Source organism: Oncorhynchus gorbuscha, linkage group LG09 (assembly GCF_021184085.1).
Source record: "Oncorhynchus gorbuscha isolate QuinsamMale2020 ecotype Even-year linkage group LG09, OgorEven_v1.0, whole genome shotgun sequence".
In the NCBI taxonomy this organism is placed as follows: Eukaryota; Metazoa; Chordata; class Actinopteri; order Salmoniformes; family Salmonidae; genus Oncorhynchus; species Oncorhynchus gorbuscha.
This window is the reverse complement of record NC_060181.1, coordinates 89,982,281-90,000,288: the sequence shown is the minus strand read 5'-3', so window position 1 is coordinate 90,000,288 and position 18,008 is coordinate 89,982,281. Positions and strand designations below refer to the sequence as shown.

At 42.6% G+C, this 18,008-nt stretch overlaps 1 protein-coding gene across 1 annotated transcript in view; it reads right to left on the bottom strand.

Moving 5' to 3' along the window:
* The window catches only part of LOC124044247 (neuronal membrane glycoprotein M6-b-like), a 68,087-nt gene extending 51,073 nt beyond the window's left edge, over nt 1–17,014 (bottom strand). Inside the window, exon 1 of the mRNA XM_046363859.1 lies at nt 16,868–17,014. Within this exon, the coding sequence (XP_046219815.1) occupies nt 16,868–16,871 (4 nt within the window). The 5' untranslated portion in view covers nt 16,872–17,014. The remainder of the gene's footprint in view (nt 1–16,867) is intronic.
* Between the last annotated feature and the right edge of the window lie 994 nt (nt 17,015–18,008).

Below are 18,008 nucleotides of genomic sequence, written 5' to 3'. Positions count from 1 at the left end.
CGTAGGCAGTACAGTCTCATACGTAGGCAGTACAGTCCCATACGTAGGCAGTACAGTCCCATACGTAGGCAGTACAGTCTCATACGTAGGCAGTACAGTCCCATACGTAGGCAGTACAGTCTCATACGTAGGCAGTACAGTTCCATACGTAGGCAGTACAGTCTCATACGTAGGCAGTACAGTCCCATACGTAGGCAGTACAGTCCCATGCGTAGGAAGTACAGTCCCATGCGTAGGCAGTACAGTCCCAGACGTAGGCAGTACAGTCCCATACGTAGGCAGTACAGTCTCATACGTAGGCAGTACAGTCTCATACGTAGGCAGTACAGTCTCATACGTAGGCAGTACAGTTCCATACGTAGGCAGTACAGTCTCATACGTAGGCAGTACAGTCCCCATACGTAGGCAGTACAGTTCCATACGTAGGCAGTACAGTCCCATATGTAGGCATTACAGTCCCATACGTAGACAGTACAGTCCCATGCGTAGGCAGTACAGTCTCATACGTAGGCAGTACAGTTCCATACGTAGGCAGTACAGTCTCATACGTAGGCAGTACAGTTCCATACGTAGGCAGTACAGTCTCATACGTAGGCAGTACAGTTCCATATGTAGGCAGTACAGTCCCATATGTAGGCAGTACAGTCTCATGCGTAGGCATTACAGTCCCATACGTAGACAGTACAGTCCCATGCGTAGACAGTATTCTTACACGTAGGCAGCACAGTCCCATACGTAGGCAGTACAGTCCCTATGCGTAGGCAGTACAAATCAAATCAAATAAACGTTTATTTGTCACATGCACCGAATACAACAGGTGTAGACCTTACAGTGAAATGCTTACTTACAGGCTCTATCCAATAGTGCAAAAAAAAGGTATTAGTTGAACAATAGGTAAGTAAAGAAATATAAATGTAAAAAGACAGGCTATAACATTAGAGAGGCTATATACAGTAGAGGCTATATACAGTAGTGAGGCTATATACAGTATAGAGGCTATAACAGTAGTGAGGCTATATACAGACAGCGGTTTGTCAGGCTGATTGAGGTAGCATGTACGTAAAAAGAGGGGTTGGTGGGTGGCGGGACACAATGCAGATGGCCCGGTTAGCCAATGTGCGGGAGCACTGGTTGATCGGCCCAATTGAGGGCCGTACATATGTACATGAATGTATAGTTAAAGTGACTGCATATATGATAAACAGAGAGTAGCAGCAGCGTAAAAAGAGGGGTTGGAGGGGGCACACAATGCAAATTGTCCAGGTAGACATTTGATTACCTGTTCAGGAGTCTTATGGCTTGGCGGTAAAAACTGTTGAGAAGCCTTTTTGTCCTAGACTTGGCACTCCGGTACCGCTTGCCATGTAGTAGTAGAGAGAACAGTCAATGACTGGGGTGGCTGGGGTCATTGACAATTTTTAGTGCCTTCCTCTGACACTGCCTGGTGTAGAGGTCCTGGATGGCAGGCAGATTAGCCCCAGTGATCTACTAGGCCGTACGCACTACCCTCTGTGGTGCCTTACGGTCAGAGGCCGAATAATTGCTGTACCAGGCAGTGATGCAACCAGTCAGGATGCTCTCAATGTTGCAGCTGTAGAACCTTTTGAGGATCTCAGGACCCATGCCAAATCTTTTTAGTTTCCTGTGGGGGAATAGGCTTTGTCGTGCCCTCTTCACGACTGTCTTGGTGTGTTTGGACCATTATAGTTTGTTGTTGATGTGGACAGTAAGAAACTTGAAGCTCTCAACCTGCTCCACTACAGCCCCATTGATGGGAATGGGGGTGTGCTCGGTCCTCCTTTTCCTGTAGTCTACAATCATCTCCTTAGTCTTGGTTACGTTGAGGGATAGGTTGTTATTCTGGCACCACCCGACCAGATCTCTGACCTCCTCCCTATAGGCTGTCTCATCATTGTCGGTGATCAGGCCTACCACTGTTGTGTCGTCTGCAAACTTAACCTCTTGCTCCTACCTGACACGCAAGCGTCCCATCTAGACATCTGGAAATGCAAATGCGCTACGCTAAATGCTAATAGTCCTAGTTAAAACTCAAACGTTCATGAAAATACACATGTAGGGTATTGAATTAAAGCGACACTCGTTGTGAATCAAGGCAACAAGTCAGATTTTTAAAATGCTTTTCGGCGAAAGCATGAGAAGCTATTATCTGATAGCATGTAACACCCCAAAAGACCCGCAGGGGACGTAAACAAAATAATTAGCATAGTTGGCACTACACAAACCGCACAAATAAAATATAAAACATTCATTACCTTTGACCATCTTCTTTGTTGGCACTCCTAGATGTCCCATAATCACTATTGGGTCTTTTTTTCCGATTAAATCGGTCCATATATAGCCTAGATATCGATCCATGAAGACTGTGTGATAAACTAAAAAAATAGCGTCTTATAACGTAACGTCATTTTTTTTTTATTAAAAAAGTCCACGATAAACTTTCACAAAACACTTCGAAATACTTTTGTAATGCAACTTTAGGTATTAGTAAACGTTAATAAGCGATCAAATTGATCACGAGGCGATGTATATTCTATAGGGGTACATCTGGAAATAATGTCCGGGTAAATCTCAACCAAAATATCCGGTCCGAGACCTGAAGAAATCGGCTGTCTCTTCTTCGTTTGACCAAGAAACAAAGCCTAGGCAAATGACAAGACTGTTGACATCGTGTGGAAGCTGTAGGAATTGCAATCTCGGCTCCAGGTAATTTGCTTTCCCATAGACAATTCATGCAAGTGGCGCATTGATATATTTTCCAATTTTCAGTGTTCAGATTTTCCTGCGCTTTTCGATGAAACGCACGTTCTGTTATAGTCACAGCCGTGATTTAACCAGTTTTATAAACGTCTGAGTGTTTTCTATCCACACATACTAATCATATGCATATACTATATTCCTGGCATGAGCAGCAGGGCGCTGAAATGTTGCGCGATTTTTAACAGAATGTTCGAAAAAGTAGGGGGTAGGAGTAACAGGTTAATGATGGTGTTGGAGTCGTGCCTGGCCATGCAGTTGTGGGTGAACAGGGAGTACAGCAGGGAACTGGGCACGCACCCCTGGGGAGCTCCAGTGTTGAGGATCAGTGTGCAGGTGTGTTGCTACCTACCCTCACCACCTGGGTGCGGCCCGTCAGGAAGTCCAGGATCCAGTTGCAGAGGGAGGTGTTTAGTCCCAGGATCCTTAGCTTAGTGATGAGCTTTGAGGGTACTATTGTGTTGAACACTGAGCTGTAGCCAATGAATAGCATTCTCACATAAGTGTTCCTTTTGTCCAGGTGGAAAAGGGTAGTGTGAAGTGCAATAGAGATTGCATCATCTGTGAATCTGTTTGGGCAGTATGCAAATTGGAGTGGGTCTAGGGGTTCTGGGATAATGGTGTTGATGTGTGCCATTACCAACCTTTCAAAGCACTTCATGGCTACAGACGTGAGTGCTATGGGTCTCTATTCATTTAGGCAGGTTGCCTTTGTGTTCTTGGGTACAGAGCTATGGTGGTCTGCTTGAAACATGTTGGTATTACAGACTCAATCAGGGACATGTTGAAAATATCAGTGAAGACACCTGCCAGTTGGTCAGCACATGCCCAGAGCACACGTCCTGGTAATCCATCTGGCCCCACAGCCTTGTGTATGTTGACCTGCGTGATCACATGGTCATCTGGAACAGCAGATGCTCTCATGCATGCCTCAGTGTTGCTTGCCTCGAAGCCAGCATAGAAATGATTTAGCTTGTCTGATAGGCTCGTGTCATTGGGCAGCTCGAGGCTGCGCTTCCCTTTGTAGTCTGTAATAGTTTGCAAGCCCTGCCACATAAGACAAGTGTCGGAGCTGGTACAGTCCCATACGTAGGCAGTACAGTCCCATACGTAGGCAGTATAGTCCCATACGTAGGCAGTACAGTCCCATACGTAGGCAGTATAGTCCCATACGTAGGCAGTATACTCCCATACGTAGACAGTACAGTCCCCATACGTAGTCAGTACAGTCCCATACGTAGGCAGTACATTCCCATACGTAGTCAGTACAGTCCCATATGTAGGCAGTACAGTCCCATACGTAGGCAGTACAGTCCCATACGTAGGCAGTACAGTCCCATACGTAGTCAGTACAGTCCCATACGTAGGCAGTACAGTCCCATACGTAGTCAGTACAGTCCCATACGTAGGCAGTACAGTCCCATACGTAGACAGTACAGTCCCATACATAGACAGTACAGTCCCCATACGTAGCTAGTACAGTCCCATACGTAGGCAGTACAGTCCCCATGTGTAGTCAGTACCGTCCCCATGTGTAGGCAGTACAGTCCCCATGTGTAGGCAGTACAGTCCCCATATGTAGGCAGTACAGTCCCCATGTGTAATATGGACAGAGGAAAGAGTGTATGAGAAGCTACATGGTGTCATGGACAATGTGTTTCTCTCTAGTACTGTAGAGTCCTAATGCACTACAGTGACCCAGCAGATCCTAATGCACTATAGTGACCCAGCAGATCCTAATGCACTATAGTGACCCAGCAGATCCTAATGCACTATAGTGACCCAGCAGATCCTAATGCACTACAGTGACCCAGCAGATCCTAATGCACTATAGTGACCCAGGAACACACAACGCACTGACATAGAGTGGTTGTCCACAGACAAGGATGACAAATATCCCTTAACTGCAGCGGGCTAAATCAGGGTCACACCGAGTGATTCTTGGTAGTCTAAAACAAATCTACTTTGAAACAAAAGTCTAGACCTCACACATATGGACTACCTGACATGATGGCTCCTTGCTGTCCCCAGTCCACCTGACTGTGCTGCTGCTCCAGTTTCAACTGTTCTGCCTTATTATTATTTGACCATGCTGGTCATTTATGAACATTTGAACATCTTTGTCATGTTCGGTTATAATCTCTACCCGGCACAGCCAGAAGAGGACTGGCCACCCCACATAGCCCGGTTCCTCTCTAGGTTTCTTCCTAGGTTTTGGCCTTTCTAGGGAGTTTTTCCTAGCCACCGTGCTTTTACACCTGCATTGTTTGCTGTTTGGGGTTTTAGGCTGGGTTTCTGTACAGCACTTTGAGATATCAGCTGATGTACGAAGGGCTATATAAATAAATTTGATTTGATTTTGATTTGATTTGGTTATTGGCTTAAAAAAAAGACACTTGTACCATGTCCGATATACAGTTGAAATATATTCAATTTTGAGTTTTCATCAATATTACACTTTATATACATCACAGAAAACTGAAATGTAACAAACTGTTTGAGATAGAAACAATGGATTTTATTCGTTTTTGATTAATTATGAAATTATTAAAAATATGAATAACATTTCACACGAGGCCAAAGAGCAGCGTTTTTGGTCATTGTGTCACGACTTCTCCCGAAGTTGGTGCCTCTCCTTGTTTCGGTCGGCGTTCGGCGGTAAGCGTCACCGGTTTTCCAGCTGCCACCGATTTACGTTTCATTGTCCATTTGTTTTGTCTTGATTGTACACACCTGGTTTCCATTCCATTATTAGTTATTCCCTATTTAACCCTCTGGTTCTCACATGGTTTTGTGCGTGTTTGTTCGCTGTTAAGTGTTCGCTATTTCTGTGAGCTGGAGTATTTTCCCTGCGTGGAATTATTTTTGTTGTTTATTCGAGTAAAGTTTTTTACTCAGTTCTGCGTCCTGCGCCTGACTCCGTCCTACCTGCTGCACATTAACACTTGCCACATTGATGGCAGGAAAGGGCTACCCTGTCAGCTAGGCTACTGTCAGTATACAGAGTATCAGAAGACACTTTGCCCACCATGGGTTTGATGATCTTATAAGGTACTTTGCATTATCATAATGCACATTATTTGAATTAATAAAAAGGCTATGGTAAAAAAAGCTTTCGTAACTTTGTAAGTAATGTTCAATAACAAAAACTCCACAACAACAAATAAATCACACCGACAAGGTCTTCAGTATGACTGACCATGTTAAACAGAACAAGGTCTTCAGTACAAATGACCATGTTAAACAGAACAAGGTCTTCAGTATGACTGACCATGTTAAACGGAACAAGGTTTCAGCATGACTGACCATGTTAAACGGAACAAGGTCTTCAGTATAACTGACCATGTTAAACGGAACAAGGTTTCAGCATGACTGACCATGTTAAACGGAACAAGGTCTTCAGTATGACTGACCATGTTAAACGGAACAAGGTCTTCAGTATGACTGACCATGTTAAACGGAACAAGGTCTTCAGTATAACTGACCATGTTAAACGGAACAAGGTTTCAGCATGACTGACCATGTTAAACGGAACAAGGTCTTCAGTATGACTGACCATGTTAAACGGAACAAGGTCTTCAGTATAACTGACCATGTTAAACGGAACAAGGTTTCAGCATGACTGACCATGTTAAACGGAACAAGGTCTTCAGTATGACTGACCATGTTAAACGGAACAAAGTCTTCAGTATGACTGACCATGTTAAACGGAACAAGGTCTTCAGTACGACTGACCATGTTAAATGGAACAAGGTCTTCAGCATGACTGACCATGTTAAACGGAACAAGGTCTTCAGTATGACTGACCATGTTAAACGGAACAAGGTCTTCAGTATGACTGACCATGTTAAACGGAACAAGGTCTTCAGTATAACTGACCATGTTAAACAGAACAAGGTCTTCAGTATGACTGACCATGTTAAACGGAACAAGGTCTTCAGTATGACTGACCATGTTAAACGGAACAAGGTCTTCAGTATGACTGACCATGTTAAACGGAACAAGGTCTTCAGTATGACTGACCATGTTAAACGGAACAAGGTCTTCAGTATGACTGACCATGTTAAACGAAACAAGGTCTTCAGTATGACTGACCATGCTAAATGACTTAAATGTAAATGTAAATGTTAAATGGAACAAGGTCTTCAGCATGACTGACCATGTTAAACGGAACAAGGTCTTCAGCATGACTGACCATGTTAAACGGAACAAGGTCTTCAGTACGACTGACCATGTTAAACGGAACAAGGTCTTCAGTATGACTGACCATGTTAAACGGAACAAGTGTCCAGCTCCTAGCAAATCTGGAGGAGGAAGGCTGTAATCATTTACATATCCGGGACATTTTAAGGCATTGAGATTCCATCCTGTTTCCAGCACCATGTGGCAATGTGACAACTCTCTAACAAGGGTGAACTCTGGAGGTCAGAGCATTGGACCCCCCCCCCACCCCCCACCCCCCCACTGTGAGATGGTGAATAGCCCCTTAATAAAAGCGAGAGGGAGGGGCCATGCTTGAGCAAGCATTCCCACTCAGGAACTTCTATTCCTATCATTTAATTTCACAATACACAACGGTCCTCTTTGTGACCGTAGCAGGACTTATTAAACTCAACAAATTAACATGAGCGCTTGGACAGAGCCACAATGTTGGCGGTGGGCAATCAACCAGCCACACTGAAGACAGAGAAAACAAGAGAGGTGTGGATGTGTGGAGAGAATGAGCAGTGAAGAGGAGAGAAGCAAAAGAAGAGGAGTAGAGAACAGCAGGAGAGGTGGGAATGTGGAACAGGAAAAGAGCGAGGTGGGGAGAACGAGAAAGGGATAAAATAGCAGTGGTCTTTTGGTTGGACTAAGTGGTTTCACCATAGAGCAGCTCAGATAGTCTGAGAGGATTTGTGGCACTCATCTGCCGTTTAATTGACAAAGAAGATTGGTCAGATCCTCTGCCAAATAGAGAGAGCACCAGAAATCATTCAGTTTGGATGACAAATAACTCATTAATATGGATATTAAGCGTATGTGACCATGTCAGAATGCTGAGAGTATGTCGCACGTAACTACTTCACAGAAGAGGCATTTGAACATAAAAAAATGTGGTTATATATATATATATATATTATATATTTTTTACTATTTGTTTTTATTCCAGAAATGCCTTATTGAACATGTAAACTTTCATGTGCCATTACTAACGAACTTTTATGTACTCTGTAAATATAAATCAAATGTGAAATCACGAAGGTGTTTAGACACTGAGAAAATACAGAATTATGCCTAGCCATGATTAGTTCAGATAACGAGGGGGACATTCACGAGAAAGACAGTCCATTCTGCAACTTAAGGCTTCCCTGTCCAATACCATTTACATCTATCCAGCTGGTAAAGCTAAATGTTTGCTAAATCTAGCTAGTTATCTTGTGTCTGCATTGCCATTTTTGACATGGAAGCAGGTTAAGTGTGTACAAGGCGTTTTAGTATAGGTGTAGTAATCAAGGGGCAATAACAAGCTATAGGACATGAATTAATTCATGTTTTAACCTATTTTTCTGGATTTTGTCTTTCAGCATAAACCTGCTCTCCGCCTCCAGTACAATGAGATGATGGAGGGCGAACAAGCAACACTTCAGGAATTTTGTCTTTGTACTTTGAGCATTATTGCTTGGTATGCAAGGTTTTAATGTCTTGTCTAATTTTCTCTGCTTTCCTCCTTAACAGCTGTAGTTGTCTGGAGCCTGGTGTTGTTGTGGCCAAGGAGCTTTCACTCAGATGGAACCAGGTGTCAGCAGCTGTGCAATGTAGATGTCCTTCCTCCCAGAGATGTGAAAGCATCCCCTGGACTGGACACAACCCGGTAAACATATATTTTTGAGACTATCAGACTTTTGCTGCTCCAAGCCAGATTCTGTTGTTCATATCATAACATGACCTGAACCAAAGTTACTCAAAGGATCTTATGATATAGGCCTAGGTCGAGATAGTGTTTTACCCAAGTCTTTATGTGTTTGTGTGTTTTAACTTTTTCCTAATTGTAGGCTACTACCTTCAGCACAGTTAATAAAGTATTGTATTGTTGAAATATTTTCTTTGTTTTTTTTTACCACTATCTCAGTGCTTTAGAACATGTGTTCCAATGTGAATTATTTAAGAGATGAGTGTGTCAAAGGCTTTAGAGGGTGTGAACAATGCTAAATGGGGGTAAACAAAGAACAACGTTGTAGCTGTTCAATATGAAATGTTAGCTTTATTATACAACAAAAGGCTATTTAATTCTGCAAATGGTTTGCCTAATGGGGTATCTTGGTGAGATAATGTTCAGAGAATCTATTTTGGCAATTTAGTGAAAGTATTAATTTTTTAAATATATGTTTCCCAGGTATTAATGTGGAGCAAGTGTGAAAATCACAGCAAAAATGTTTAAATGCCTATTTCTCCTGAATGGGATTCTAAGTTTAGTACCTTTTAAAGCAGCATTACTTCCCCATGTTTCCTCCAACTGCAGGGTAGGATATGCCATTTTGAAGCTCAGAGTTTGTACTTTTATCCAATGAAAAAACTCAATTTCAAATGTTGGAACATAAGACCGAAAAGAGACGGATTGTCACATATTTAATTAAACTCATGAATGCCACTGAAAATGTTGAAATAATCTTTTTTTTTTTAAACATGTTGGGCAGGCAAGAGGGGGCAATATTGTGATTAATGAAACTTCATAAACAAATGGTTGAGTGACTGAGTAAATGTGTAATTATCCTTTGTAACATTAGCCTTGCACCGGTGGTGGAACGACATAGGTCACATGTGAGAATTCCAGATATTTCAACAGCAAACAGGCACAACTGTATCTCTGCAGACTTCACACAAATATGCATTTGAAGTTATTTATGAGCTGTCCCCAGTTCCTGTTTTCATCATCTGGACTGGGCCTGGGACCAGCTGTGCTCTTCTAACAGGATTGGGTAAGTTACTTTCTAAATGTAATCAGTTACTAGTTACATGTCCAAAATTGTAATCAGTAACGTAATTTTTGGATTACCCAAACTCAGTAATGTAATCTGATTACATTCAGTTACTTTTAGATTAATTTCCCCTTAAGAGGCCTTAGAAGAAGACAAAAATGTATGTTTACCAATTGAACGACATCTTTTGCAGGATAAATCAATGTTAAAGTTTACATAGCTGGCCATATACGGATGTTACATTTTCATTTATGGGTTGGTTATGTAGGCTTCTTCTAACCTATCGCTATCTACTACATATAACAATACAATTAAATTATATCTTTACATTAATATATCTCATTTATAAGTCCAAAAAATGGATGTAGAAACTACAGATTGCCCCTTTAAGTGTATCAAAAGTGTGCAAGTTTGAGAATGTGTCCATTAGGTCTATGGATATATTTTTTTATATCAGCATGTATTAGATTGAGCAATAAAAGCCCCACTTATATTCAATAGGCTGGGATCCACACTATGCAGCTGTTATACGAGCGCATTTTTTACTGGCTGTCCACTGGTTTCAAAAACAGTCATTGATAGGCAGCTTAAACTTCTTGAATTCAACCATTATTGGGTTCAAATACACATCCTTTACATGTAACTCCCCAACCCTGCCTACACACACGACCTCTAACCGAGATCATCTTGAATCAACTAAGAGCATGGGAAACATTATCTCACCCTCTGTTATTGCTCAGGCATCGGTTGACAAGCCGTTGATTCAGAGAGTGAAAACACTCGCCCAGTGGCATGACGTTCACAGCTATGGAACATTTCCTCTCATTCCCTCTCATTTCCTCCCCTTTCATCTCCTTTCCTCTCATTTCCTTTAATTTTATCTCCTTTCCTCTCCTCTCATTTCCTGTCCTTTCCCTCTCCTTTCCTCTCCTCTCCCTCTCCTTTCCTCTCCTTTCCTCTCCTCTCCCTCTCCTTTCCTCTCCTTTCACTCTCCTTTCCTCTCCTCTCCTCTCACTCTCCTTTCCTCTCCTCTCCCTCTCCTTTCCTCTCCTCTCCCTCTCCTTTCCTCTCCTTTCACTCTCCTTTCCTCTCCTCTCCTCTCACTCTCCTTTCCTCTCCTCTCCCTCTCCTTTCCCTCTCCTTTCTTCTCCTTTCCTCTCCTTTCCTCTCCTCTCCCTCTCCTTTCCTCTCATTTCACTCTCCTTTCCTCTCCTCTCCTCTCACTCTCCTTTCCTCTCCTCTCCCTCTCCTTTCCCCTCCTTTCCTCTCCTCTCATTTCCTCTCCTTTCCCTCTCCTTTCCTCTCCTCTCCCTCTCCTTTCCTCTCCTGTCCCTCTCCTTTCCTCTCATTTCACTCTCCTTTCCTCTCCTCTCCTCTCACTCTCCTTTCCTCTCCTCTCCCTCTCCTTTCCCTCTCCTTTCCTCTCCTTTCCTTTCCTCTCATTTCCTCTCCTTTCCCTCTCCTTTCCTCTCCTCTCCCTCTCCTTTCCTCTCCTCTCCTCTCATTTCCTCTCCTCTCCTCTCACTCTCCTTTCCTGTCCTCTCCCTCTCCTTTCCCTCTTCTTTCCTCTCCTCTCCTTTCCTCTCCTCTCATTTCCTCTCCTCTCCTCTCACTCTCATTTCCTCTCCTTTCACTCTCCTTTCCTCTCCTCTCACTCTCCTTTCCTCTCCTCTCCTCTCATTTCCTCTCCTTTCCCTCTCCTTTCCTCTCCTCTCATTTCCTCTCCTTTCCCTCTCCTTTCCTCTCCTCTCCCTCTCCTTTCCTCTCATTTCACTCTCCTTTCCTCTCCTCTCCTCTCCTCTCACTCTCCTTTCCTCTCCTCTCCCTCTCCTTTCCTCTCCTCTCCTCTCCCTCTCCTTTCCTCTCCTCTCCTCTCCTCTCCTTTCCTCTCCTCTCCCTCTCCTCACCCTCTCATTTCCTCTCATTTCCTCTCCTGTCCTCTCCTCTCCTTTCCTCTCCTTTCCTCTCCTTTCCCCTCCTTTCCTCTCCTCTCCTCTCATTTCCTCTCGTTTCCCATTGTCCAGCTTAGAATACAGGGTCACTGTGTATATACATTTCTAAATGTAATCCGTTACATGTCCAAAATTGTAATCAGTAACGTAACTTTTGGATTACCCAAACTCAGTAATGTAATCTGATTACATTCAGTTACTTTTAGATTAATTTCCCCTTAAGAGGCATTAGAAGAATACAAAAATGTATGTTTACCAATTGAACGACATCTATTGCAGGATAAATCAATGTTAAAGTTTACATAGCTGGCCATATACGGATGTTACATTTTCATTTATGGGTTGGTTATGTAGGCTTCTTCTAACCTATCGCTGTCTACTACATATAACAATACAATTAAATTATATCTTTACATTAATATATCTCATTTATAAGTCCAAAAAATGGATGTAGAAACTACAGATTGTCCCTTTAAGTGTATCAAAAGTGTACAAGTTTGAGAATGTGTCCATTAGGTCTATGGATATATATTTTTATATCAGCATGTATTAGATTGAGCAATAAAAGCCCCACTTATATTCAATAGGCTGGGATCCACACTATGCAGCTGTTATACGAGCGCATTTTTCACTGTGTGTCCACTGGTTTCAAAAACAGTCATTGAAAGGCAGTTTAATCCCCTCAATGTATGTTCCTCATATGTTTGGGAAAGACCGTTTCATCAGGCAGAGATGAACACAACGTATGTTTAGTGTATCAGTGCAGTGAAGAATGACATTCTAAAATTACAGTCGATGGAGACATCAGCATTGGGATTGAGGGAGACGAGCAACATTTCACACAAGTTGTCAAACATAACCAAGTTGTAGACCTTGAGTAGTAGAGGCACACAAATCCGATGACAGACAACTGCACTCATTAGATGAGTCATGAAACGAGAGTTTCGAAAGTGGGTTAGCAATCAAGTGAATATTTATCTCTTTCTCAGATTACAGTCATAAACAACGGAGCTCCGTTTAGATCTCGAAGTTTAACGCCAGTTGTGAATCACTCTTTCCAGAGAACTATTGTGTTGAGTGCTGGCTGTAAACAACAGAGAAAAACTGTTTTTTAAACTAAGGAGTTCAAGAGTTTCCATGCAGGATTTTTTTTCTTCTCTTTTCGGCTATCAATGTCCCACTCTAAAACTAACAGAGACGAGCTGTTCAGAGTCAAGTAAGTCCATCATTTGTTGTATTTGATTAGCCTTTACTCCTGCAGTCACAAGACAGCCCTACATGTTAACCAGTATATACTTCAAAACTCACAAGCCTATTAATTTATCTTTCATATTGACAATTGTCTCTATCAATTAGAAATTGACAAGCTTGTGATTTTCCCCTTTTGGCATCTGCCACCTGTTTCCTTACAGAACCGCTATAAACCGGCGGTAGGTGCAGCAATGGCAGACAAATATTGATGCCACCTTTACTTTAAATAATGAAACAGCAAGTAGTCACTCCTAGGCCCCTGTATTGCAGACATAAATTACTTTCTCAGCTGCTGTATATCATGAATGATCAGTTATCCTCTCTTTCTTAGATCACGATAATCTCCCAAGGAGCCAAAGTTTAGATCATGCTAATTTCCCAAGGGGCCATAGTTTAGAACAGGCTAATTTCCCAATGGGACATAGTTTTAGATCATGCTAATCTCCCAAGGGGACATAGATTAGATCATGCTAATTTCCCAACGGGCCATAGTTTAGATCATGCTAATTTCCCAAGGGGCCATAGTTTAGTGCTGCATGATTTCACAAGTTACTACTCAGGGCTGTTGGCATGGAGGAGGTACATAGCAACGGAGGTCAATGCTAAGTGGACAGGTGAATGTCACCTGACTTTAGAGCTGAATAGAAGTTTGCAGAACATTGGGAACATCTAACTCCATGCTGAATCAAGTCTCACTTTGTGCTTCACAGGCCCCAGTCAGAGCCAAGATCCAGATCCTCCCACATCCTCAGTATATCCACTGGTATAGTACATATTTAACACCATAGACGCATGAGAGAAACAGTGGGGAATGTTTTAAATGTGACACCACCACCAGGAGAAAGAGATGAGGGAATCAAATATACTGTAGACAGTTGTCAGTTATCTACAGTCGGATCTCTGAGAAGTATCATCTGTTTGTCATGCAGGTGAATGAGGACCCAAAAGCGACTTGGCGAAAACAGAGTCTTTAATCCAGTAAAGTAATTCTACAAACATAAGACATAATTCCACTCGTAATGACGAGAACAGACTGGAGACTCGATCAAGAACTGCAGGTTGCCTCGGGAAGGCACTTGAACCTAGCAGACTCAGACACCTGCTCTCCACGCAGCATCTGAGGGAAACACGACACGACAGGGCGATACACAGACACAGCACGGTGAACAATAGACAAGGATCCGACAGGACAGGAACGGAAAACAAGGGAAGAAATAGGGACTCTAATCAGGGGAAAAGATAAGGAACAGGTGTGGGAAGACTAAATGATTGATTAGGGGAATAGGAACAGCTGGGAGCAGGAACGGAACGATAGAGAGAAGAGAGAGAGGAAGGGAGAGAGAAAAAGGGGAACGAACCTAAAAAGACCAGCAGGGGGAAAATGAACAGAGGAAAAAGCAAAATGACAAGACAATCTAAGACAAAACATGACACTGTTCTCCATGGCTTCAAGTCATCCCGTTTATTTTGGGGTGTAGTCACCAGTACATGCCTGCATTCCTGATTTAATCTACAGCGGTCTTCAGTGTGTTTTCCTACGAAGCATGGAAAACAACAAGTATCCCTGAACAACCGTAAGACATTCTTTACGCTGAAAGAAAACAGTTTAATCATCCAAACCACTTGAGAGATCCTTACGCTTGTTTTCTACTTTTCAGTGGTCATGATAGTCATCAACACATTACAGGCTGCTAGCGCACTTCTTATATTAGTGGTTCTCGTGGTGACAGAGTTATATGGATGGCACACACCGCACCGAATGTCGGTCTGCCGTTTGTTCGGCGCAGTGTGTTTTAGGGTCCTCCCTGCCGGTGGACGTCTGACTGGCGGCATTTTCGCACAAATCTACATGTAGAATCGGTTTTGCACTCAGGTTGCAAATTACAGCTGGCACTCTGGTCAGAGGTGCTGAGTACCTTCAGCCGGCAAACGCTTCCGGTGTGAACGCTACCGGTGTGCCCGTGCTCAACCAATACCTCATTACAAGAAGACCATCAGCAATCACTACTTCACTCAATGGTAGGTTGAAGTGGTTAAAGTGAATAGAAAATGGAATTACTCGTTCCCATGCCTCCTAGGGGACTTGTTGTCTTAAAGCCCTACTGAGAGGATTTGAATATGAACAGAGCCCGAGGCAGTGGACAATACACATGGTCAGTTGTAATGCAGGCCAATATCCTCTTAGAGAGGGAGAGAGAGAGAGAGATACAGGATGAGGGGCTGCAATGTGTTATCTTACAGGGAGTCCGTCTACTCCGCAACTTTCAATTCAGTGAACTTCCCACTGCATCAACAGCCACTGAGGTCACACACAAAGGAGCGGGGCCAAATTAGGAGCCCAATGAGTCCACTGTGGGAGCTTCAGAGGAAATGAATGAATGCTGTTGATACACATTCTCACACTGTCAGTGTTTTCACCTCCCAGTCCCTCCATAGCCTCAGCTGCACCATTGCAAATATATATATATATGCCATTTAGCAGACGCTTTTATCCAAAGCGACTTACAGTCATGTGTGCATACATTCTACGTATGGGTGGTCCCGGGGATCGAACCCACTACCCTGGCGTTACAAGCGCCATGCTCTACCAACTGAGCTACAGAAGAGGAGAGTTCCATTCCATTGGTTTTCTCAGAACCCATCTATCACTGTAAGAAGGAAGGCTCAGCTAACCCAGTAAAATACTATTGGTTACCACTGTGGTAGACTGAAAACAAAGCAACATATTAGGCCTACCTTGGATAGGGTCAACAGTCTTTTTCTGCATGAATGAGAATGTTAATGAAGGGCCGTGCATTATGATATTATGAACATAAAAGACTATGACTGCAGCTTTCCAGCTTAGACAACATGGGGGCGACTGAGAGTCCTCTATACTGTCTGTCCCATCTGGCACACAGTCTCTTACAGCCACAAAGCTCATAAGTCTGCTGGGAGCCTTTAAGAAGTATGTTGCTGAACCTGTGGCATTGGCGCCTAGCTAGCTCTCTCCTCCCAGGCATGCATCCCCAGGGTGGCTGGGAACACAGATGGACAACACTTGGGACTGAGTCAGAGAGCCCAGTGGGACACAGGAATTACACCCTAGTATCACTACTCCCAGTCCCAGTGCAGCCCTTCACATCGCATGGCACGACACAGCGTGACTTGCCCAGAGACTGAGACAAGGTGAAAATGATGGAGTCAATGGCCTCCAAGTTTGTTTTGATAACCAAATGACACAGCATAATGGATGTTTTTGTCTACAAACTAAAACTCATCCACTGTCTGCCCACATAACTCTGAAACGCATTAGTAACAGCTGTACTGAGTTACATACACAGATGTCTTTAGCTGGAGAAAAAAACACCCTCAAATCATTCCACACGTCAGTCATCAATCTGACGCTCTTCTATAGGCTTATTGGAGAATGCATTTGTCTGACCAATCAATAAACAATATCATGTTTTCATCAACACCCATCTACACAGGAACATTCAAGTTGTCATTATAAACATGGATTTGTGATCAATAAGCCATTTAGTTAGAAGTTGAGAAACAAAAGAGCAGTATGTGGATTAATATATATATATATATCATATAAACATATACTGATAGTGACTTGGGTTGTCAACCCCTGTTGGAACTACTCAGCCCATACCGAGCTGCGCTGACTGTATGGAAATCCTTTGAGATCGATCTCCCTCTTATCAAGTTGCACAAGTTGTTCAACTACTCTTTAATGCTGATAGACTAGCAAACCCGGTCAGATCAAAATGAATTGGGTTGAAACGTATTGTAAACATGACAATTTAAGATGCGCTTTGCGCGGAGAAAGCTCAGTGGGGGGGGGGGGGACCAAACAGAACCGGCATGGAACAAGTTGTTATTTTATAATGCAAGTTTTTAACTCAAACAGAAAAAGGAATTAATATTTAAATAGAAACGTACCCATTTTTGTTTCCCAGTTTCTGAAGATGAGGTGTCTGTTGAAAGTTCAGCTAACGGGCGATGTTGCGACCGGAGATGCACAGCGAACGCCAGACTAGTCCACTGAGTTGCTGCTGCGCGTGGTCCCGTTTGGAGACAGGCTGACTGACGTCACCACCAGAGGATTGGTGTGTAGGATTGATTAGTTTAGTTTATTAGGATCTCCATTAGCTACTGCACATGCATAAGCTACTCTTCCTGGAGTTCACATAAAACAGTACTAGACAAGAACAATATAAGATATTACATAACAAATAAATAAAATATGAGTTATATATAGGAAAGACACCAAGAGACAACGAAAATACTATTTGTACACTATTCATATATATATATATCCTTGTATACAGTATAGTTCAAATAGTTCTTTAGAAAGAGTAGAGTATCTGTATTACAATATGTTTTTAGAGCCAGGACAGGACAGCACTATGTTCGGGCCCCTCACCTCTCTCCTCTTCAGAGAACAGAGAAGTTTGTTGGTCATTCAACCCTTGATACTTTATCTTGGTTTATGGCCTTTTATCTGCTGGTCCAGATAAAAGGCCAATGTCTAAACTTAGACCATTGCAGGTTTGCCTTTGTGAAGACAAGATCTGGGTTAATTTATCCACATAATAGAGCCCCACAGTGGAGCTGTCATAATACCCATAAAACCTAGTGGTCAAACAAGGAAATTATTCCAATAGTTTTTCCACCATTCTTTTTTCCCATAGGGGATTTTAGAAACACTTAAAATAAGGGCTGTGTTTTGTGTAGATTTACTCAGGTGTGATGTTTTGATTACCATGTAAATATCTCTAGGAAAAGATTACTTTTATCAATATATATATTAGAAGTGTTTCTAAAATCCCCTATGGGAAAAATCATTGAAACCATTTCCTTGTTTGACCGCTAGGTTTTATGGGTGTTATGACTCATACTATGCTCTATGCCTTAACTAAACTGTTTTGAGGGAAGGTAATACATTTGTAATCCCAATTAAAGTTATATAAAGTTATATAAAAAATATATATATATATTTGTCTGGCGAGACTGGCTTAGCACTGCAGGGTAAGCCAAGGCTTATTCTCAATGCTGTAGTATCCTGTCTACCCATGAAGCT